This window comes from Cynoglossus semilaevis, chromosome 18, assembly GCF_000523025.1.
Source record: "Cynoglossus semilaevis isolate Cse_v1.0 chromosome 18, Cse_v1.0, whole genome shotgun sequence".
Lineage (NCBI taxonomy): Eukaryota > Metazoa > Chordata > Actinopteri > Pleuronectiformes > Cynoglossidae > Cynoglossus > Cynoglossus semilaevis.
Window position 1 is genome coordinate 10747801 of NC_024324.1, and position 23503 is coordinate 10771303.

At 42.3% G+C, this 23503-nt stretch overlaps 1 protein-coding gene across 5 annotated transcripts in view; it reads right to left on the reverse strand.

Annotated features, from left to right (window-relative positions):
* jarid2b (jumonji and AT-rich interaction domain containing 2b) overlaps positions 1–23503 on the reverse strand; it is a 229749-nt gene that overhangs the window by 45737 nt on the left and 160509 nt on the right. For all 5 annotated transcript variants that reach the window (XM_017041062.2, XM_025065065.1, XM_017041065.2 and 2 more), the window contains 2 exons: positions 18875–19001; positions 11559–11682 (listed from right to left, as the gene is read on the reverse strand). In XM_017041062.2, the coding sequence (XP_016896551.1) occupies positions 11559–11682; positions 18875–18965 (215 nt within the window). In that variant the 5' untranslated portion in view covers positions 18966–19001. The remainder of the gene's footprint in view (positions 1–11558; positions 11683–18874; positions 19002–23503) is intronic.

Genomic DNA, 23503 nt, shown 5'->3' on the forward strand with positions numbered 1-23503 from the left:
CACAGAACATAATGGTCGTCTTTGACTGGTAAAGAGCCAAATTACCCAGCACGTTGCCTCAATCGATCAATGTTGCTGCTGCTGCTGGCAGTGTCTGTGCATGTGCACACAGTATGCAACTCAGCATTGAGGGGCAGCAATAGCAGCAATGTGATATACTGGTATTATTTGTCAATTGGCCACGGCCGGGCCTGAAGTAAAGGCAGATAGGATCATGTCTGGAGAACACCCACAATGGATTTGGCGAAGCCACCGAGAGGTGCCGAGTTCCCATTACACTTCAATCAGAGAACAGTGCGGTGTCAAAATGTGTCAATTTCCTAGCCTGACACGGGTGTAAGCTCAATTTGAGAGAAATCGAGAAATGATTGCACACATGCTGCTTAAGTGTTACACTCGGTCACAAAGGTGTGGGGAAAAATAAGGAAACAAAAGAAAAGAAAAAAAGACAGCTGTTTAAGCATGTTCTGTTAGTTTACCTCAGGCAGAATCAGACAATGATGTTTGTTCAACTTGAACTTGACGCTTCACTGTCGTATCTACAAACATTTACACAATGTAAACGACAGGCAGCGTTTGAAACCTAGGTGACAGCAGTATTTCAGCATTTTGATTCTGATTTCTGATGTTATACTGTATAAAACTAAACTAAACTATTTAATTTGCCCTGTATAAAACCACTACATCCAAACCTTTGTTTGAACATTTGTTTGAACTTGAATTACATTCATGAAAGTGAAACATTGAATGTGGTGTTCCTAATCATAATTTCATAAAGAATATTCATTGGCAAAAATATGGAGGATAGGATTGCAACCCCAAGGTTGACAAACACTAAACATTAAAACCATACAAACAGAATAAAGAAATGTGACGGTGGATAAGTGCATGAATGCAGAAAACTAACAGAAATGTGTTGCTAATGCACAGCATGGTTATAATGAGCTGTGACTGATAAAACTAATTATGCAGCAGCTCATTGTTTGCATGTAGGAATTCTGGATCTTCATTCCGAGTTTAATCTTACAGACTCCAGCCGGGGAAGTGAAAGGATTTTGCTATGATCAACACGTACTATTCTGTCAAGGATAAAATGTTGCACATTAGCACGCTGGTAATTTGGCATCTTAGTTTAATGACCTTGTTGGGTGTGTGTGTTTAAACAGGCTGACACTGAATACAAAAGATGGAGCTTCATGATTAAATACTAAATAGGAGCTTTATGAAAAACAGAATACTTAAAAGTAAAACAAAAAAAAACCCCAAAAAAACAGAGTGGGAATAGATACCAGTTAGAGCAGGGCATATTAAATGCTATTAAAAAACATCTTTAATAATAGAAGAGAAATAGGGTGTTTAGAGCTTAGGCCTTACAACAAAAGATCTCTGGTTTGAATCCAGGCAGTAAGTTTCTGTGCTCTTCTGAAACTAATATCACATGTGTGTGTGGTGAGATGAGGCTGAAGATAATGGAAAGGTGGATGGAGAAGGGGGAGGGTGGGAGAGTAAGGATGTAGACATGCAAAGTTGAGGGTTTGCGTGACTAAGTGAGAGAAAGAGACAGATAGAAAGAGAGAGAGAAAGATGGAAACAGTAGGTGACATAAACAGACACAGACAATAAACCCACAGATAAGTCTTTAACCACCAATATTTCACACTTCCTTCACTGTATTTGACACAGCATATTTATAGAATACTTGGAAGAAACAGTCTGTGCTGATGGACCACATTTGTCAACACTGTGATATGAAAGTGGCTCAATATTTTTACTGCATTGTAAATTATTTTCATATTTAAAATTATTTTTCAAGTCCTGCTAGAACCCTCCACATCAAAACCACCTTCCTCTACATTAATTACACTCCTCAGTGTGTAACAATGTCACCACAGTGACACCGTGGCCAAGTGTGAACGCGGGTGTGTACAGTGAGCACAACAGTGGAGCTGTTGCCGTCGGCCACCCGACAGACCCCAGGCATGCCGTAAATTCAATTACCTGCAATTTACTATCAGAGAGGAGGAAGAGATTGAGACTAAACTCTGCAATGAAGTCTGTCTAAACAGCAGCACAGGGGGCAAGGGGGGCACAGAGGGGAAGGGACAGGGCTGTCCATAAAAGCCTCAGAGGTAAGTCAAACCCTGGGACGTTTTATTGCTTCAGGTTGAGATGAATAGGATACAACTTAACTGCCTAAAGATAGGAGCCGGGGGGTGGGCAACAGAGTCACACACAATAAGAGACAGAAATAAACTGCAAGCAACTGCAGTGTAACAAATGAGGGCAGAAAAAGATGAGCTAATAAAGCTCTGTAGTTACTACTTCCTGTCTAGACAGTCACCTAGACACTCGGCAGTTTTTCTAAGACTATCTGCTGTTGTCGGCTAATTATAAGCTGTTAGAAAAACAATTTTAAACTGTTGTTGAGGTTGTTAGAATATGGATTAGAATGAGAAGACGGAAAAACCAGATGCCCCCGTTAAGGAAAGAAAGTTGAGCAAAAAGTTGTTATATTTGGATGAGAAAAAGCTAAAATCACACAGAAAGTTCACAGTCCAAAAGAACAGTTTCTGTTCATACAGAAGAAAATCATCATGGGAGTAATTTGCAGTGATATGACTGTTTGTATAGGGGCTGCCAATGAGTTACAGACTGGGGGTAACATGAGCCTCTCATTCTGCCCTATGTCTGCCTCTCTGTGTGTGTGTGTGTGTGTTTTAGCAAGCCAACACTGTGTTCCCAAGTGTGTCCAGCTATAGAATGCTCCCTGGTTGGGTGCCAGAGAAGGAAAGCAAGGTTTACTGCTGGTAAAATTAGAGTGACTGCAGAGTGAGGAGGGTGGCACGGAGAGAAAGATGGAAAAGGTGAAATAAAACAACAGAGTGGCAGCAGAGGCAAAGAGAGATAATGACAGGATGTCCCCATTCATCCTTTTCTAATCCACCTTTCATCCACCCCTTCTTCCTGCTATCCTTTTACTGCCCCCCCCCCCCCTCCACACACACACAGCCATCCTGCCTACAAAGAGCTGCGCTCCACTGTCTAATATTACGCATGCCAGTGTAGCTGCCGGAGCATCGACGATCTCAGTCAGTGAGAAAATCTAACATCCCATCAGCCAGCAGTCCTGGGAGAGGAAGATGAAAAGGAGAAGAGTGGAGGAAGTGGATGGAGGGCATTCTGTGATTTAACTCCCTCCAATGTTAAGATTAAAACATTTGGGGAATTCTAAGGGACTCAGACAAGATAGACCAAAAAAAAAAAAAAAATCACATTTTTTTAACCCAGAAACATTTTTTTAGACATTAGGTGAATCAGTGGAGCTGTGGCTGTTTTAGATATGCCTGTAGTGATTAGACTTGAACAAGTCTTAAGTTTACAACAGAGGACCTGGCACCGACTTGTCAAATGCTGCAGTTGTGTCTGTCGTGTCCCTGTCAGGTCTTTGTCATGTAAGAACACATAAGACTTCAATGAAGGTCTTGTATGAACGTCTTTGATGTGTCTGACAATGTTCCTCATTGTCTGTGGGGAGTCAGTGTGTTGTAGTCAGTCAGTTTGCGTCTCGTTCTCTGGCTCTCGGACCCTAACTACGAATGCCAACTACCATAAAACACCAGGACAGAAAACCAAGACTACATGGCTCCAGGAAGTGACGTCACATTGTGGTTGCCAACTGCAGTAAATCAGCAAGAGGAACAAAATGTAACCGGACAAGACATCAGTGTTACTGTACCAGTCAGAGGACTGTGGATCAGGGTCTGGTCCACATCACGGACTCCTGTTTAAGAAAAGAATCCAATAAGAACTCAATGGTTCAGTCAATAACTCAATAACCCTGAGTGGATGAGAAAAGCATCACATCAAAAAAAATAAAAATAAAAACCTTCAACAAAGCAGCAAATCATGGAAGCTTGTTCATGAGTTCCTAACGTTAAATGCCTCTAAAGTTTTGGTATAAAAAAAAAAGATGCAATTAGGCAGAGCTGACAGTTCAAAAGTCTCCCACGTGTGTTTGCTTTATTGAATGGCTGCTGATGCAGCAAATCAGCATCTCTCAGTGCTTTATGCAGCAACATTAAACATTGATGAAGGGAGTCCAATACGTGCACAGATGAGCGATATATAATTTATTGAAGCTGAAGGGACAGCAACGAGACACGAGCGCTGTTGACACTTAAACTGGAGTGTTTCCAACAGATGTTTCAAATCGGTCAAGTGTTAACTTCTAATCCCTCCAGCTCGACTCTCAGAGCAACATCCACTACGAGAACTCAATTTAACCCAAGAGCTGAACTTCAAATGCTCGCAAAAAGGGAAAGGATTTCATTGACATTTAAGCAAATAACCTTTTAAGGAGGAAGTTTGTTTTTGTTTGTTGTACCAATGGAAACATTACACTGATCTCCCATTACAACCTCAACACAGCTGATGTGTGAGACACTTAATATCAGGAGGCCTTGAACGATGTGCTGCTGTGGTTCTAGGATTGCTTACATTACTATATACTGGACACTTTATGTCAATGGTTCCCAGGTCCATCACACTGAAGCATTCACTGTGATGTGTGCCCGTGTGGTCGGGTTTCATGACATTTGCTGAATCACCGGCATGTGATATGTCCACTCAGGCCGGAGAGTAGAACATGAGCCGTCAGGTCCTCAGCTGATTTGGACAAACGTGTCAACTCCTGATTAATGGCCTACTTTATTAAAAATGTAAAATTGTGAAAGGAACAGGAGTTTGTCAAAATGTACAACGAGCTGGAAACACAATAGTCTAATAAAAGCATAGTTGTATCAGGTTATGTCTTGTAGACCGCCCTGGGATCAGAGAGTGAGACAAAAATGAGGCTGGTAAACAACACTACTGACAATACACAATATATTTAGCTTAGCCAAATGTATGATCACAATAGCCACACCTACATATATATAGACATAGATATAGATATAGATATAGCTATAGATATAGATATACCTTTAGCAGAGACATTCAATTGCTCCCCTGGACCAGAGTACAGCCACTGGTGGATATGTTTGGTCAGAGAGCTGATGACGTCAAAACGTGAACAGCACCAGGTCCATAGGCCTGAACCGTCTCCTACTAAAGTACAACATGGAAGACTGAATCAACAGTGATTAACAAATTCTATCTGACTGTGTAAATCAATGGGATTTTAATACATCTCAGTAATCCAGCCTTTAATTGCATTTAATTAAAAACACTCTGACGAACCCTTCAGCCTCGTCAAATATTTGAATCTGTTGAACGTCTGCAGATCGTCCAGCACGTGTGAATCAGGCTGGGCCTTGAGCAGCTCCGCTCTGTGTCCAGCCTTTGAGTGATGTTGGCATGAGGCAGTGCTCAAGTCAGACTTGCTGTTCCCTGCCCTGGTAAAGGTTATTGTGTTAGTAGAGGAGCACTGATCCAGAGTCTGTACCTTGGGGACTGTATTAATTGGCTCCAGATGGCCCACATGGTCCTCATAAAGGGCTACCTCACTGCATCTGGCACTGAATGGGAGCGTGCACGTACATGATGTGCACGATGAGTAGATACTTAAGAAGAAAATAAAATGTGTCTGAATGGATGTGAGATTGTTGTTCACAGCTCTGTGTGTTTGTTTAACCAATGCCTCCAAACACTGATCTGTCCTTCCTGTGTTTGCTGGTTCGTCTGACGGCCTCTTGTGATTAAATCCATCAGCACGATAACTGCAAGAAATTCTATTTTTACACGGTGTCTTATAGGCTGCTAAGATTTCTCAGTTGTGCTGAAGAGCAGCAACTGCACAGTAATTGACACAATGTGTATGAAAGAGACCAAATGCCAAGGTAACTATTGGCAGGAAAATGTTTTTTTTTTCCTTTAGCAGAGACATTTCCAACCACTTGTGAGTCAGCGGAATGAGGAATTTAATTTTAAGGAGCTTTAAATCTTCACGTTAAACCAAAAAAAAATGAGTTGAACTAAATATTTTACAAAGCAACTGCCGGGGTTAAAAGTGCACGGTGATAAATGCCAGTGTGAGGCTGCACAGCCTGTTTCCTAACACTAGTCTGAGAATGAGTGTTCAGTGCAAACATTCAGAAGTGATTGTTAACTTTACTCCTTTTGTTTATTGCTTTTCTGTCGTGGTGCGTATAAAGGAGACGCATGTCCCTGAACTGAAGTGACCCTCCCCCCGACACTGTGACCTTTCTGGAATTGGCACCTAAACACACTATGATAAAACACGCACTCAAATATGAACCCAAACAGAAGGCAAGTCAAACCAGATTTAAACTTGCACTTGTACCTCAGTCAGGTTTAGTACTAAGTAGTAATGGTAAAAATAAATAAATAAATGTGGCCATAAACTGAAAACCAAACATAAATTTAATATTTCCTGTCTGTTATGTGTAGTAACAGGAACAATTTAGTAAAATGAATTTCTTTAAAAAGGGCAACTGTCCAAAAAAGCTCAACGACAGCCAAAATACTGCTAATTTAAAACAAAAAAAAAGTTAAGGTAAAAGGTAAATTAGCCAAAATTGATTAAAACTGAACTGAAAAACTTAGTAAAGCATTGAAAAAAATGGCCAGACGTCAAATTTGCTGAAGTGCAGTGTGGTGCTCAAACCTAAACAGAAATATACTCAGTGTAGCAATAACTGGGAGTTAGTCCAAAGAAATTAATGAGTTTGACAAACTATGGCAGCTATAACAGCTATTAGGAGATGTACAGTTAGATACAGACTGAGAAAATCCCACTGCAAAGGTCACAGTGACAGTCTTTTACACTCATCATAGTGATGTATATGCAGTCCTTCAGTATATTTTGTCAGCATGTGTGGTTTTTTTAGCACTGAACTGCTTTGTGCTGACATCAAGATAAATGTGACTCTGTGGTATTCAGGGGGTGTGATGGTGTTTGTCCAAGTTCAGCCATGACAGCTTGGAGAATTCACAATAAGGGCTGAAATTCATTTTAGATAAGAGATCCAACACAGCCTGAGTGGATATTTAAATATAACCTTGGCTTTGTACTGGCCTCTCTTTTTTTCATTAAACAAAAGGGAAGTGTAGATGGACTGATAGGCAGATGTGGAGAGAAAAGACATCTACACAAAAGATTAAGCTGAGCCACAATACTGTGAATATATAAATATCACATTAGGTCACAAGGAAGACACCATTGGCACCTTAAAATACTTATTTACAAAAAGCGGTGCAGTTCCTAAGCTAAGTATGAGCACAATGAACTACTACTCAGGGCTCTGCTAGAAGTCAAGTTCTACTGCCTGAGGCTATTAGTCAACCAAACCCTCCACCGTCTGTGTTATAAGCAAACCCTTTGACCTCTGACCCCCCAGTCCACCTTAAATCAACCACAGGAGTGGCTGACCACAACCAGCTAAGATCAATAAACATCAGCATATTTGTGCTTAGCCATCATTCCCATTAGGCCTGAGCTCAGATGGAGACACTCTTAGAGTGTGTGTGTGTGTGTGTGTGGACAACAACTAGCAGAGACTAGAGAAAAGACAATGATTAGAGATAACAGTGGCCTGAATCTTTAATGTGTACATAAACACAACAACGGCTTTAAGATGTTTACTCTCATGTGAATTTCAAATTGTTTTTCCGAGGCAATTTTACTTTCTTTTGGAAAATAACATAGAATTTGTCAGTGCAGCACACAATTGGTTTCAACAGTTTATTAATTTAATTTATCCCCAGTTATAATGCATCTGCAAAGGTCTGCCTCATTTCTGATTTGTTTGTTCCTTTCATATTGGACAACAACTTAATTTACCTTTCAATGTGTGTGTTTTACTATTTAAAATACAGCCTTAACATTTCTCATGACTTAAACCTTAAAAAAAACTGTTCTGCCAAAGCTCACTACAATAACATTCCCTGTAACTGCAGTTGACAGTGATTCTACGACTGAACTGCAGTAGTGAAGGACACAACGCCCCGTGGTCGGTGGCTAATACTCCATCCTTCCATTCCAAGCTGAACAGAGAGCTTTTATGGAGCCAAAGTGAGGCAGCAATGATAGGAAGAGAAAGGAGAGTTTTTTTCACAGACTAAGGCTGTGAAAGGCAGAATGGAAAGGAATGTGGTAACAGAAAGATTGACAGTTAAAGAGGAAGGCAGAAAATAAAGATAATGAGAGACCAAACTCCAACTCCTTTTCCGACAACCAGACATGGTAATTGTGTCCAACACAAAGCCTCCACTTGACTGTAAAACCCAAAAATTACTCACTGAGAACTCTTTGTAAAAATCAATCCAACCTTTTACAAGGCTGGATGTCAGAGCGACGGATTGCTGTGTGAACACAGCAGTGTGTATTAATTCACATCTGGGCTGTAGGTGTTGTAGTGTGTGTAGGTTCCTCTGGAAAAGCATTTAAAGCAAATCAATAAACACATTATGGCCCGCTATTAAAACACGGCGGCGGTGTGTGCATTCAGAGCTGCGCACACATGCATATAATCCCTCATAAATGGAAATGGTGATTATGCATTACTGACAAGAGTCATTGGTTACGCTAGAGAAGACAAGGGTGTGTGTGTGTGTGTGTGTGTGCGTGCGTACACACAGGCACACTCGGAATTCATTAAGTCATAACAAAACAAGCGGCAGCAGCTGACTGTTTGAATGTGTGTCTTGGCTGAGACAACAGAGCCAACACATTCTAAAGAGAGCCAAAAGTGGGGTTTTCAGTGAAGAGAGTGGGGGAAAAAAAGAGGGACGGGCAAAGAAAGAGAACACAGACGTCAAGTTAAGAAGTCTGCCGAGGTGGGGGCACTCAACTTCTGATCTACAACACACTCTACACACACTTTTCAGTGCTTCAGAAGTTGGTATTCACTTTATTTCAATGTACACACACAGGGAGAACAAGTGAGTGAAGTTGCCAAGGTTGTTGAGCTGAAGTGAGAGGCACATTGATCTCACTCTTCTAATTCTCTTTTAGTCACATCAATGAGAACTTGATTTTTTTATACATTTAACAGCAAAGGGTATGAAATGTATATAAAGGTGTCAGGCCAATGTACTTCACTTTATCAAAAAGAAATGACTTAAAGTAACTCTGGTTGGATGTAAAAAATTAAGAAATACATCATCAACAAATAATTAATAATAATAATGAAATTATTTGTGTTTTGCAAGTTTGCCAATGTACTTCACTTTATCAAAAAGAAATGACTTAAAGTAACTCTGGTTGGATGTAAAAAATTAAGAAATACATCATCAACAAATAATTAATAATAATAATGAAATTATTTGTGTTTTGCAAGTTCACAAATTTCAGCGGAACTAGCTAGCGGCTGGCTTGATTTAAACCTTTCAATCAAGTTTGTAAAATATATCAAAATGAAGTCAAAAAGAGTAGATAGCTGAATGAGTTGCTTAACATTGTCTATTGCTAGCAGCTGGCTAACTGAATATGTGTGTAGGGAGAAAACAAGTACAGTCTAAAGGCTGTTGTAGGAACAGTGTCTGTATTATTCAGGAGTGAAGCGTCTAATGCGTGGGGGAGAAGTGATGTACATGGATATAACTAGGTCAGTAAACCGTGGTGGTGAAGATGTGACTGGGGTTGTGAATGTGACCTATGTCTGGCAGGGGAAGCGGGCTTTGTAGAATATGGTGCTGCCAGTGCACAAGGACTACAGTAAGCTGGGAGTGCATGTGCTGCCAGTCTCTCTCTCTCTCTCTCTCACCAATCTCAGGAGCATGGGAAGGCAAACACAGAGTTGATCTCACAAAGACTTCTAAAGAGGGTCGCTTCCTGCCAAAAATCACTTGCACCTGTCCTGCTGGTCTTCCTCTGTCTGTCTACAGCCGACACCCTTTCATCCTCCCTCCTCTGTGTGAAACTTTTTTCTAGAATCAAAATTGGAACCAGCTCCACTACTGCTCCTCCCTTCTGTTTAGGCCAGTGCCAGGTGTAACAGCTTCTGGTATAATTTAAGTTCAGGTTGTTCAAGAACAGTGCAAGGTACTGATGCCAGGGGCAGTGGAGTCATGGTCCACACACACACATACACACACAGAGAGAGAGAGAGAGCAAACACAAAGTGTACCAAGACCAGGCAGTGCCAAGTACTGGCCTGAGCTGTGTTTCATTAGGACTAGATAGAAAGCCTCTTCTCACTCAGCCCTGCTGTGTCTTTTTTTTTACTTTTCAGACTATACAACTTATAAAAAGCTTGTGCTGCATTGAAGGTTTTCATTTCTTGTCGTCTAATTTTGAGGCCAGGTGAGACGTGTCTCCTAATGACCAGGTTCAGATTTGTTGGTTACAGTATCAGATGACAGCTCTGAAGACGTAGGCAGGTGTTTGACAAGCAGTGAATGGGCCACTCATTACAGAGGGACATCTGCTGCCGTCCAGCCTCCCAGACTCCACCCCGAGCTTTACACTGACGCTTTGATGGCCTGTCAATGTGTGTGTGTGTTTCTGTGTGTGTGCGCTACAGCAGAACAAAACAGAACGCAGACACAGCGACGTGTACTTATGCTCACAAACATGAAAACACACCAACACACCTGCCATCGGTGGAAGGCTCTGTTTTGGAGAATTAAAAAAGCAGAGGCATAAATGTGTGTTTGTGCTTTGAGACAAACAGCACACACTTCAATCTACTTACACTGGAGCTTTGGCCAAATCATATTTTCCAGCTCATGATTTTAAAACCGGTTTGATGATGAATGTTACACAAATCAGATTTAGAAAACATTTATTCAATTTTCTCCAAAAGCAACCGCCTTGGTTTGGAAAAAAAGTCCAACTGCAGTTTATATAAAAGCCTTGATGATAATTCCCTCATGATACAAATATATTTGTTTAGAAAATATGCCTGGAACAAATTAGCATCTCATTGTCTTGTGTAACAATTTAATTTGGTAAATGATTCATTCAGAAACAAATGAATAAAAAGTCTTATTATAAAGAACTGAAACAGCACTGGACGGCACGGAGGAACGGAGCTCTTTTTTGATTGGCTGAGAACAGGACCTCAACAGGAAAAAGGGTGACCCAGATGGACAGAAGCAGCAGCTTATAAATTCTCTACTTATAGGTCTGTACAGGACCTAGTCTGGACCTGGACTATGGTCCTGTTGATCCAGTACTCTCTCTCTCTCTCTCTCTCTTTATATATATATATATAAACCACAGACATATGTAATATCAGGCAGTAAAAGCAAACCAGAAAAAGCCAAAAATCATCACCTACATATAAACCTGACCAGAGATATTTTTACAGTGTAGCAGTTCATTAGCCCTCAGTTTGTAAAATGCTTGTCTCACACACACACACACACACCACACTGGTGTAATCAGTGCATCAATAAAAGTCCTGAATCACACTCGCAGTAACAGCAGCAACAGCAGCAACAGCAGCAACAGCAGCAACAGCAGCAACAGCAGCAACAGCCACGTTTTGCTCGGTCACACACATTAACAATAAGACAGGAGTCAGGCCTGTGTAAAGCTTCATAGTGACCTGATGACTCACAAAACACACACACACACACACACAAAGACTCACCTCTTCTTTGCAGGGCCGTCCTCGTAGTACTCACTGCTCCCGTCCAGGCCCTGAGAGCGTAAGCCATCTTCTTTGTGGCTGCCCTTTGATCCAGAGCCGTTCAGCTGCCCATTGGCTAAAGAGCCTGAAAACACAAGGCAACCAAAGAGTCAGACCTGCGCTAACACATCATTCAAGGACCATTTGTTTCAAACTCCCACATATTTGGCAGTGCTTTTCATCAGGCCGCCTTCTACTGAGGCTTCAATTGGTTCAGAACGTAGCTGGAATAACAAAGAGTATAGGTACAGGAGTATCTGAGGAGGGAATTCACAGAGGCTTAATTAAATATTAACCAAACAACTGAACAACAAACTGAATGCTGGGACAGGTTTTTAAATCAAAAGCAACACCAGGCTCCAAGAACCAGGATTATAGAGGCAGGGAAGTCAATGAGCATTAAGGGAGACATCTTAATTAAATGAGCATCACAAGGTTGGATATTTTCTTGGCCAGTTGTTGCAGTGTTCTCATAGAGGTTTTTTCTGCTTCAACAATAGGAATGACATGATCAAAGCTGACAAACAAACAATGGACAGGAAAGTCTGTCACTTCCTCTATTTTTACCAATTGAATAAATCACATTTGACAATTTAGGAGAGTCTTGAGAACTAGCCAGTTGTCAGATATTTCTCATTAATATTTTATCATTTGTTCTCAACCACCAATATCTTCCCTCCACAGTCTCATTCTCAGAGGATGAGGGATTCACTGCCTCCCCAGCACACCCAGTTAGATTCCATTCTCCTGAAGCCTCCCAGTGATGTGTCACTCAAACTGCACCACAAACTCCAAATAGTGGGTGTCAGAGGGAAAATAAATTAAGGTAATAATGACGATGGAGCACAGGGTTAGGATAACTGACAAGTTGAATGATATCCTGTTCACAGGGATGCTGCCGCTGAACAAGCCCAGGCATTGTGTCATCTGAGAAAGACGGGACGGGGGAGTCAAAGGGGGGAGGTGTGTGGGATTAAATGACAGTGTAGGAGACGGCATGAAGATGAGCAATTGTGCAGCAGGTAAGAGACGTTTTCAAACATGTGATTTAACTGATTTATAAAAGTGCTTTGTGTCGAATGAACACACACACACACCCATACATACACACACACCAACTCAAACATTCACATTGTTGCAACGCCACAGGACGCTGGGATTTCTCTCACGCATGGCAGGTCAGTACCTGAAGGAGGAGGTACAGTCATCGCACACAAATGGCTGCGGTCAGAGAGTTAACAAGCACCGCCATGATGACTAAAGCCACTGCACTCTCAACAATTCTTCATGTTGTCATTAAGGAGTCTTTAAGTCTAAAGGCCATGGGTGAATCACAGCCTCACGATGTGGGTGTCTTCAAAAACAGCCAACAAAACCTCTGTACGCCTTAAATCCACTTTGACTTAAAGCTTTGACCTTTGAAGCAGGGACATCTTCACATGGTCTGGTCTGAAAAAACAGCACCTGTTTACATTTACAGGCACATTTTCTAATATGATCCTCCTTGACTAAGGTATGTTTAACATTCGGTTTGAGTTTCCAAATAGAGACATTTAACTGACTAATAATTACCAATAATTATTGTGATTTGTTAAAACTGTATTAAACAAACAAATTGTATAAAGACTACATATAATAATGATGATAATATAGTTGAGAGACCAAGGTAAAACTGAAGTCTCAGACATGACTGCTGCCAGTGCCACTCACACTGGACCAAAAATCAAAGCAGCTTATTATCTATAACCGTGCTTGGAAAATGACTGACGAGCGATGTCCCAGCAGAACGAAAACAAACATGCCGGGCCCCATTTAATAACACCCCTCTCTCTTTGTCTGGTCCCCTCCCCCGATCCCTCCAAAGAGTTGTCTGACATATGCTGGTTGCACATGAGTGCTCTTCTGAGAGGCAGAGCAGGGAATCTTTGGAAGGCAGAGGCCTAGAGATGTGCAAGAGTGGCAGACGAGCTGGGAGCCAACGGATGGATGCGTTCACTGCACCGTCCCATTGCAGGTGGAGGCCTGCGACTGTGGGAGCGCGGCGGAGGTTTAACCTCGGGGAGTCGACGAGGAAGCGGAGGGACATGCTCGTGTGCCATCCCAATAGCTGCTGTGCTGGGGGAGGTTTCTAATCAGATTTACGCGTGCTTAACTAAGCCCATCGCCTCGGAATGTTCACCTCGAGAGTCTCCAGAGGGTGAGAGAGAGAGAGGGTGAGGGAGAGAAAGAGTGCCAAAGTACCAACTGTAACATGGCATATCACAGAGGCTGAAAAAAGCTTATTAGTGTGTGCTGCAGTAATGTCTGGAACTGAAGCGGAGCGTTCATGCCAAGGAAGAGACAATCACTTTGACAGAGTGAGCTCTTTAAGAGTCCTGACTGCGCCAAAAGACACCAGTCTAATGTGAAATTAGTGCAGCGCTACACATTATGGACCCAGAGTGATGTAAGTACTGTAAACATCACAGCGTCTCTTTGTTACATGAGCAGGGATGTGACAGTAAAGATGGTTTTAGGCTCATTTCTGTTATCGAACAGTTCTCTTGATACTACAACACTATACAACACTTTAATTCCCATGATTCACTTGTAGACAACAGCACTAAAACTCCCAACCTATTTTATTTCATTTGGGAAGTAATACCCATTATCTGTATACAGTTACGACTGGGGAACTAAAAGGTACGTTTATTTTAGGATACAGACCGATATTAGCCCTTTAAATGAATACTACATTAGTACTTCTTTTCCTCCTCCTCCTCCTCCTCCTCGCCTGCTCCTTACAGAGTTGGCAGAGCAGGTACAGTAAAGAATTTGGCACAGCTTTTAAGGTTAGATGTTCTTCCTAAAACAACCTTCCCCATTAATCTGAGTTTTGCACCAGCACAAGGATGACAAAACCTTTGACTCTTCTTTCCCTTTAATACAATTAATCAAAAAGGAGGAATAAAATACAGGAAGAATATTTAGTTATTTGGGTAAGCACACAAAAACCTTTGGTCGACCTGTTGGACACTAAAAAATGATATCAAATGTCAGGCTTGTGTTTGAATTGTAGCCAAGTTGAAAACACCTACAGTGTGTAATTGCACTTGAAGTGAATTAAAAACTGGTTTCACAACAGACTCAAAATAGTACTTAGTGCTGCTGGAGATGCTCTGACGAAGAGCGTATGGGAGCAAAAGTGACATAATCTCTGAGACTGACTTAATTTAATGTCTAAATTTGACCTCTTTAGAATGTGATTCTCTTTTCCAACCGCTCTCCCTTTCTCTCTGATGGTACTTCCTGTGCCAGGTGATGTAATCTCCAGGGAGAGAATAGAACCCCCGCGTCAGGTTGTAGCTGCCATGATTGCCACGGCTGACACTCTGGCCATGCACGAAACAAACGGTACGGAGGAATAGGGAGTGACAGCAAGTGAGAGATGAACGAGTGCTGAAGGAAAGGGGATGGCATGCATAAAAATGGGTGGGAACAGCAGGTCACACCGACTGAAAGAAAAAGAGAGGGGAGAGTCGGAGAGAAATTGGCAAACCCTCTCCTCTGCCCCTTCCATTTTTTGGCCTGCAGCCAAATCTTCCATCAATAGCACTCAGGAAAATGGAGAGGGAGGCAGAGAGAGGAGGGGAGAGGAGAGGGATGATGAGTAAAGTGAAGGGAGATGGCGAAGTAAGGAGCTTCAGGAAGAAGATGCTGCTTTAACGATTCCGAGAGCCGGAGAGGATGGGTGGGAAGGAGAGCAGGAGGAGGGAGGGTTTGGGTGACAGATACTGTAGATAGTTAAGACAGACGGAGCAGAGGACAGGAAGGACAAAGAGTAAAGAGGGAGATGACGAGAAAGGGGGCAGACAGAGACTGATGGAGGGAAATGGAAGAAGAGTGGGGGAGACAGAATACAGATTTGAAGGCATCGTGCACCAGGAGGGAGAGAGGAGACAGGAGCTTGCGGAAAAGGCAGTAACCAGAGTCCTATTGATGTGTAACGAGACCCAGTGTTAGGGGGAAAACCGGAAGGACAGATGGATGGAGATATGGATAAGGGAAGGGGAGGAAAAGGAAGACAGTGAACATGGTGTGGAGAGACTGGGGGTGAGGGAGCGGATGCTGGCGCACACAAGGGCATAATGTCATTTGTTAAATAATGCAGCGAATGAGCACAAGAGGGAGGAAATATGATGGACACAGAGATGGACGGCCGCCAACGGCAAGGGCTGAAGTGTCTGGGGAGACGGCATGATTGCTGGTTCTGGGCAGAAAGAAAGCAGGGAGAGGATGGGAGACAACGGGCACGGACTCACAGCTGACTGACAAACAGCCACACCTCCTCCAAAACAGATAGCTGCTGCTGTGCCAGCCGCTTGGAGGAGAGGCTGGAGATGGATGGTGGTTTGTGAAGGGAGAAGATAGAGAGACAAATGACAGCAAAGACAGACGGATACGATTCCGCCGAGGAATATAGCGCTCAAATGTCCATCAGTCAGTGAGAGTGCCTTACTCCAAAATGGAGGCCTCTTAAATAAAGAGTCAGATGTCAGAGGAGTAAGTGACAACTCCTCTGATAATATAAGTGTTCTTTAGCCCTCTCTCTCTTGGTCCTTGGTTTTTTAAAACCTTGAACAGCTTAGGAAATAAAAAGACAACCACAGTCTTAGTGCAGACGAAAACATCAGTGTTAATTAGTCACTTTTAACAGTTGTTATAACGTCAGGATGACTAATATATTTAAATGGTAAAACAATGTGCAGGGATGCCTCAGGTTGAATGAAACAGCTCTAGAAATGGGAGAAATTCAGCATTAAATACCTTCTTTGTCCACTAGTGGGGGCGGCGGCAAGTGCATGAACTGTCACTAGAATCTACATACATCAGGTTAAAAGTTCTGTAGAACCACAGATAAGATGTAGAACTTCTTTCTGACTCCTAAGCCCAACAAACATTGAAGTTAAACACTGACAATGTCTTGGTATTGTTGAAAATGTCTCATTCACAAAATCCAAAAGGCTGATTAAATATAATAACTGAATACCAAAAAAGGTTTTTATTCATTTCTAACTCCATGCTGGGAGTCTGATTCTCCAAAATGGACGGCACTTTCACAATAATTCCCATGTAAAGCCCAAACCTGCGGCGCATGTCTGGCCCCAACACAAGCCTAAAATCGGTAACCCATAGTCCTCTAAACCAGCAGGGTTCCCCATTCAGGATGTAGCACATGCTGAGCGTGATCCTCCAAAATGGCTGACAGTTTCACCACTTCGTTTGTGAAGGGAGGGAAACTGCGCTGCTGCTGCTGCAGCATCCAAAGCCTTGCTAACCCGTGGTGCTCTAAAACAGCGGGACCCATCTATTCAACTCAGCTCGCTTTTGTGTCAGCATGGGCTGCTGTCGTACACCCGGAGCGACAGACCGCCAATGCTTTCTAATGAGTCATTTTTATTCAGGCGATAAGGTCAGCTACCCGCAGTGGCTTAAAAGGCCCTGAGGAGAGAAACACACACATACACAAGCTACAGGGGAGGAAGGTGAGTTTCAGCCGAGGCACACAGTCACGAAAAAAGGGGATTGGAAGACGGTATGTAAAAATTCAATAGAAATTTTGAGATTGTGTCTGTCTTCCCGTCTCTCTCTCTGTCTCTCTGTGTCTGTGTCTGTGTCTCTGCCTGGTTGGGTGACGAGCTGCCTTCCTTGGCTGGGCGTGAACTTTCAGAGACTCTTTTTCCTCCCGTTTCCTTTCTTGCACTGTCTGGTTTTTGTTAATGTCAGCTGAGAATAGCTTCTGAGGCACGTGTGAAGTGCAAATCTCTGCTCTTGGCTAGCCGTGTGCAGTGGGAAATAAGCTCTATTGTCAAACTAAAGACGTGACGGCAGCTGAGTTCAAAATCAAGTGGTTTATCCCCACTGTGCTCTCACTCTTCCTGTGTTGTTGTAGGTTTACAAAGCACAACCTCAAAATCCCTCAACAGTTTCTGTAGACGCCCTCAACCTGGAGCACCAGCAATAATAAACCACGTCAGAGTGTGGAGTAGTCCATACCTTGACTCTGGAGTGAGTCGGTAAATGTACATAGACAATTAGTTAAAGCTACAATGTCAGCTCTACTGGGCTGGTGGATTCAGTTTTAACTTCTCCAGGTTAAACTCACATAAGGGAAATAAATGAATTGACAAAGGAAGGTCTGAACTTTAACAGCTAGCACTGACCATTACTAATAGACATGTTAGTGTGTGGTAGCAAGTTAACTTGGTTGGTTTGGTAACTAGGTATGGGTTTCATTAAAATAAATGCATACACACCATGTGTCTAAAACACAAACATATGGTGTCTTCACTTGTCTGTCATGTAAAGGTGGTGTTAAATATATACTGTATATATGTGTGTTCTACTGTGTAACAACATCAGATTATGTCTAAGTGCAGCTTTTAGAAAAGTAGGAATAGTCTGAGTTTGAGTGTTTCTCTGGGGACGTGACACAGTAGAGGAAAACGCCCACAGACTTGAAGCTTGATGCCCACTGACCCACAACAAAAGACAAACCAGAGTCCCTTGTTTGTTTGTTCTTCTTGGATTCTTTCTATTTCAAGTGAGATCAGGTTTTGCTGCCAGACAAAAGCAGCTCTGTGTTCTCTCACAAACCAACTAATAAAACTGTCACTTGAAATAAGAGCAACCGAAAAGCTGAGGCCAGACCTAAACCTCATCAAACTCTGACATTACGTCCACATTACACTGCTGGGCCCATTATTTGCTTCTTCAACAGGGATGTTTCCAAACTGTTGGGTTACTGTATTTAGAGAGGGCCTTTCATTGTTGCAAGGCTGTTTACAGTACACAGTACAACGATGTCATTTATGTTGTACCCTTTATATTTAAATGCAGGTTCTGAATGGTGGGGTTTTTTAGCATGTGCTGCCTTTTTTTAACTCTTACAACTGAGATTATTTCCAGATACAAATGTGATTGGAAATCCTACAGCTAGTATTTGTGATGCAGACAGAAGAACTACAGTTTTTATTTGTTCCTTTTCATCAGTATTCACCACAGCTGTACTTCACACAGTGAGTTGGTACAGCTGTACACACTTTCTGACACAACCCTCCCCAGGGTTCTGGATTTGGGGTAGGTGGAATTGAACCATTAACCTACTTCACAGCACAAGAGAATCCTAGGACTAGTGTGTCCCTCAGTACTCCAGTACTGTATATGACCGTTCCAAAATAGGTTTTCTGATACTGTGACACGCCTGGAGAAAATGTGATGCATTTGGTTGAACTCACCGTTGGAGTTTGTGGTTCCATCGCCATCCAGCTGCCGTTTCTGTGCACTCCTAAACTCCTTCAGAGAGAGGTACAGCACCTTTCTCATCATCCGTTCCTCAGACCATGGGATCCCATCACTGTCATCCTGTCAGAACAGATAAGAAGGAAGGCAGGTGAATAATGTGTCACGAAGCAATAACATCAGGCTGCGTTTAAAATACATTCATATTTCTGATGTATAACTTTTGACCTTGACTGTCACTTTCAGGCTGACCACCAAGTCAGAATTTGACCACAACAAACATGCACAAATTATTCTATCACAAACAATCTAAATTTCATTGACAGTAGTTTTTCTTAAGACTAATAAGCGTTTAAGTACAACGGAGTTCATCTGTGTTTATTGTTCAGGTAGCATCCGTCCCCTCAGTGTCTGCCTTTATCGTGACATTAGCATGACACAACATTAGCATAACACAACATTAGCTTGCAGCTAGACACAAGGCAGAGCATTAGCATAACAATTCAGGAGGGACACCGTCTCCTCACAGTGCCATGATAGCCAAGTGTTATGGTGATGAATGGGTAGGAAGCAAATGAAAAAAGCATCATGGGACTGCGAGTTCATGTGTTGCTAATCTCTCCCAGCGAGACAGAGACAGAGGACGTTATTGTCAGAGAGGTCACCAGAAGTCACACACATACGCATAACACATCCTTCTCCAGGACACTGCCGTCCCTGTCAGCTTCCCCGTGAGCTGCAATCTCGTGACTGCGGAATATGTGGCTCTTTTTGTCCATGAATTATAATATAAGGCCCATATATAGTGCAAGAGAGGGAGAGACAAATATTCTGTGGCATCATGGATCCTTTAAAGAGTCCTTGGAGAGTGTCCGGCACAGATAACCACCATACTTCTCTGCCCCCTCGTTGCCTCGGGCCACGGCTCTTGTTTGATGTCAAACAATGCAGAGGAAATGACATTAAGACATAAGTTACAACAAAGACAGATTAATAAGTCATGGAAACTAAACACAGCCGTCGTCACATGATTTGGTCGCAGCTGTAAAGATTTAAAAAGCAACTGCTTTGTGAAACAAAAGTTTGAGCAACTCTGTTGGTTAATGTCCCGTTCCTGCTGAGGCGTTTTCATGCGTCTCTTGTCAAATGTAATGTGAGAGGCTGACGTGAAGCCAGTGTGGGAGCAGCATCTGATCATCCTGTCACCTTAGATCATTTGAGTCAGTTTGGCTTAGTAGCTGGCAGACATCACCAAATGACATCAGCTCTGGCCGGAGGCATTCAGAAAAAAATCCCTACACAGAAATAAAGAATTACTTCCAGCCTCTTCCTTCTTAAGGGGTTGTCATGGTGGATATTCCACAGATGTGATTTGGCACAGGGTTTTACACCCCCTGGACGCCCTCCATGACTCCACATGGGAAAAATGACACCAAAACAATTTAAAGACACAGTAATGACAAGATGTGACTGTGGCTGATGTAAATGAAACTGACACTGTCTCAGCCTACGTGAACATAAAAAGTTTACTTCCTATAAATATTTTGTCCTCTGACAGTAGGTGAATAAAAGGAGTCTGGAGCGACTGCTGCTCATAAATGTTTTCTCTCTTTTCAGGGCTGCAGATTTCATGGTTCTTTGCTTGTGCACAAACACTTGGCCAGGGAATGCATGTTTCAGGCTGTCGCAGTATCCACTTTTTCCGTACTGCACAAATTTGTAGACTCAGTGAAACCATTAGCCACGCTGTTCCTAATACTGGCCACATTTCCTCTGCTAAAAATAGGCATTCACAGTGTAAATTGGCAACTTATTTACACACAGATAAGGGAAAATAAAAAGTCCCAGGGACTGTGGTAGAAGCAGACCAGAAGGATTATGTGATTATTGTTTTAAAAAAAACCCCAACTGTAATAGAATTAACAACAACAAAAGGACACGGAGAAAGTCACACAAAAACATGATTAGATTGCAGAGACATTTATCCATCAGAGCTGAAGAAAATACAAACAGTACAACTGTACGTAAAGTGCAGTAATACTGTATGTCATTAGACAGATGATCTGATCTGCCTCACACGTCGAGGAATGTCACCTCAGCCTTCAGCAGCCACTGTCAAACAAACGGCCTTTTTTAAACATCTTTCTAAAGAGAGAGTTAAAGGAAAGGAGACGAGGAGACAGGTGTGATATTTAGCGTGGTGAACCACTGCAGGGAGCTGCCATTGTCTCTCTCAACAGTGCTTCTGAGGTAGTAAATGATCTTTTTAGTATGTGTTTGATGATCCTGCAGTGAGTATTACTATATAGTGAGCATTTGAAAATGTTCCAGAAATATATTCCTCTTCCTGTTTCTGGGCAGTCACTGCTCAGGTAAGTCTTGATAATAAAATAAGACCTAAAATCAGCTCTGGTTCTCATGTCATTAACATTTTGGGTGTGAGAAATTAACTATGTCTGATTCATAAAAGGACAAGAACTGTTTAGTGGATGGAACCGATGAGAGGGTGTTTATGAAAGACAATACTGCACTTGAGAAATATTTAGAGGGAGTGGACTTAAACTACAACGTCTTTCTAATTCACTCAATGTGTGTTTTCATGACTCAATATTTTTATATAGTATTAAGAAGTGTGAAAAACTTTTCTTTTTTTACTCATTTGTTTTTCTTTTTTCTGTCTCTTCAGCAGATGTGGGTGATCCTTTTGATAGTCTTGGTGGAGGCACGAGGGAGGAAGGGTGGGGGCAAAATTCAAACTGGGTGTCTGCGTGTGATGGAGCTGATAGGTGACAGCCACATCTGCCTGAATATGGCAGGCAAGCTGGCACACACACACACACACACACACACACACACACAAGAGAGCGAACCATTGAGTGCACTGATGCTTCGCAGCCTCTGACAGGGGCGGAGGCTGCAGTCGCTCATTACCCTGCCAGACATATGACTTAGCATGTATGTGTGTGTATGTGTGTGCATACACACATACACACACACATACATAGACACACAAACTGGATTGGACCAGTATTCAATTATACCATTTTCTTCCTGCAGTTAACATCAGCTAATCCAGTTTGTGTGTACATAGTGTGTGTGTGTGTGTGTGTGTGTGTGTGCACAAAAGCCTGCAAGGTAAGCACCAATTACCAGGACGGTTCACTGGCATTCTTTCCCTCATGGTGTTGCACAAGGCCAAACCAACCACCAAATGCACACACAGTGACACACACACACAGTGACACACACAGACACAGCATTGACAGTTTATCCGGTGGTTACAAAAACTCATGCAGCTTTTAAGGAGTCCATATCTCCACCTGACACACACACACACACACACACTGTGTGCACCAGGGATAAAAAACAAGCCAAAATGTTCCTTTCTAAAAGTTCACCTACATTTTTTTTTCTTTTTCCCTTTTTTCCACCCAGCGTTTGGCAGTGTGCCACAGATATTTCCTGAGCTGTGTACACAAAGCAATAAGGTCCGTGGGGGAGGGGGGGGGGGGGAAGAAAAACTGCTGACTGACTTTTCATCAGCTGAGAGAATTGAGTGAGTATTAGCACCACGCTCTACACCTCTCATCCCTTTAAACTGCACCGACAGTTCCTAATACTTTCGAAGAACAATTAAATTGCTTTCCACAGCCGCTGCTCGATCGCAGGTTACGTCTTCATCTGACCTGAGGGGTAGTTTCAAATCTGTTCTCTGGCCGGGGTGTTTAGTTTTCCTGACATGTCTCTCCTATAGCTGTGTGTGTCTGTGTGTTTTCCAGCTGTAAAATGTAGGAATGATGGGCAGCAATTGCATGCAACAAAAAAAATCTCCCTCTGACTGCCAGAGGGTAAGTGCAGCACGACAGAGGAAACATCTTAAATACGCAGTAGTTATGTTGCGCTGCAGTTTCTCAGTGTGTGTGTGTGTGTGTGTGTGTGTTTTTGAGGTATTTTGCAGCGCCCTTCAGAGACGGCTCTTTGTCAGAGAGCAATGCAAACCATGCACATGCCTGACAATAAAACAAATTTCTGCACCCAAACAGATTCTTACAGACGGGTGGAATTCTCCTAACGAGTATAAAGACTTTGTCTGATGTGTTTTGGTCAAAGGAAGTCAGGAATTCTCTTCACAGAGTATTTCTATTTCCCATCAAGTAAAGACCACATGAACTTTGATGCGTCCCAGGGCATGTAACATGTTCTGTATGCTGTGAGAATTACTGACATCACTTGTCATTACACACACACACACACAGACAGACACACACACTAACCACACTGATGCACCAGGTACTTTAAGGATATAATCTTACCAATGGGGCTTCTTAGAGTTTCAAAGCCCAAATTTAAAACCAGCACAGACAGAATATAAAAAGGAGGAATGTAATTTCAGATGTTTTCTAAAAAAAAAAAAAAAATGAAAAAGTTTAATTTCTGCCACACATCCTGGTACTTGAGGGGATGACGACTGGCTCAATTTCCTTCAAGAACATGATATATTAAGAAAGAAAGCAGAAGAAGACTGCTTAACCAAAAAGCAGTTATGCTACTCCAAGAGCGCCCTCTTCTGGACCGTGTAGTCTGTTAGAACATTTCAGGTGAATTATATATATATATATATATAT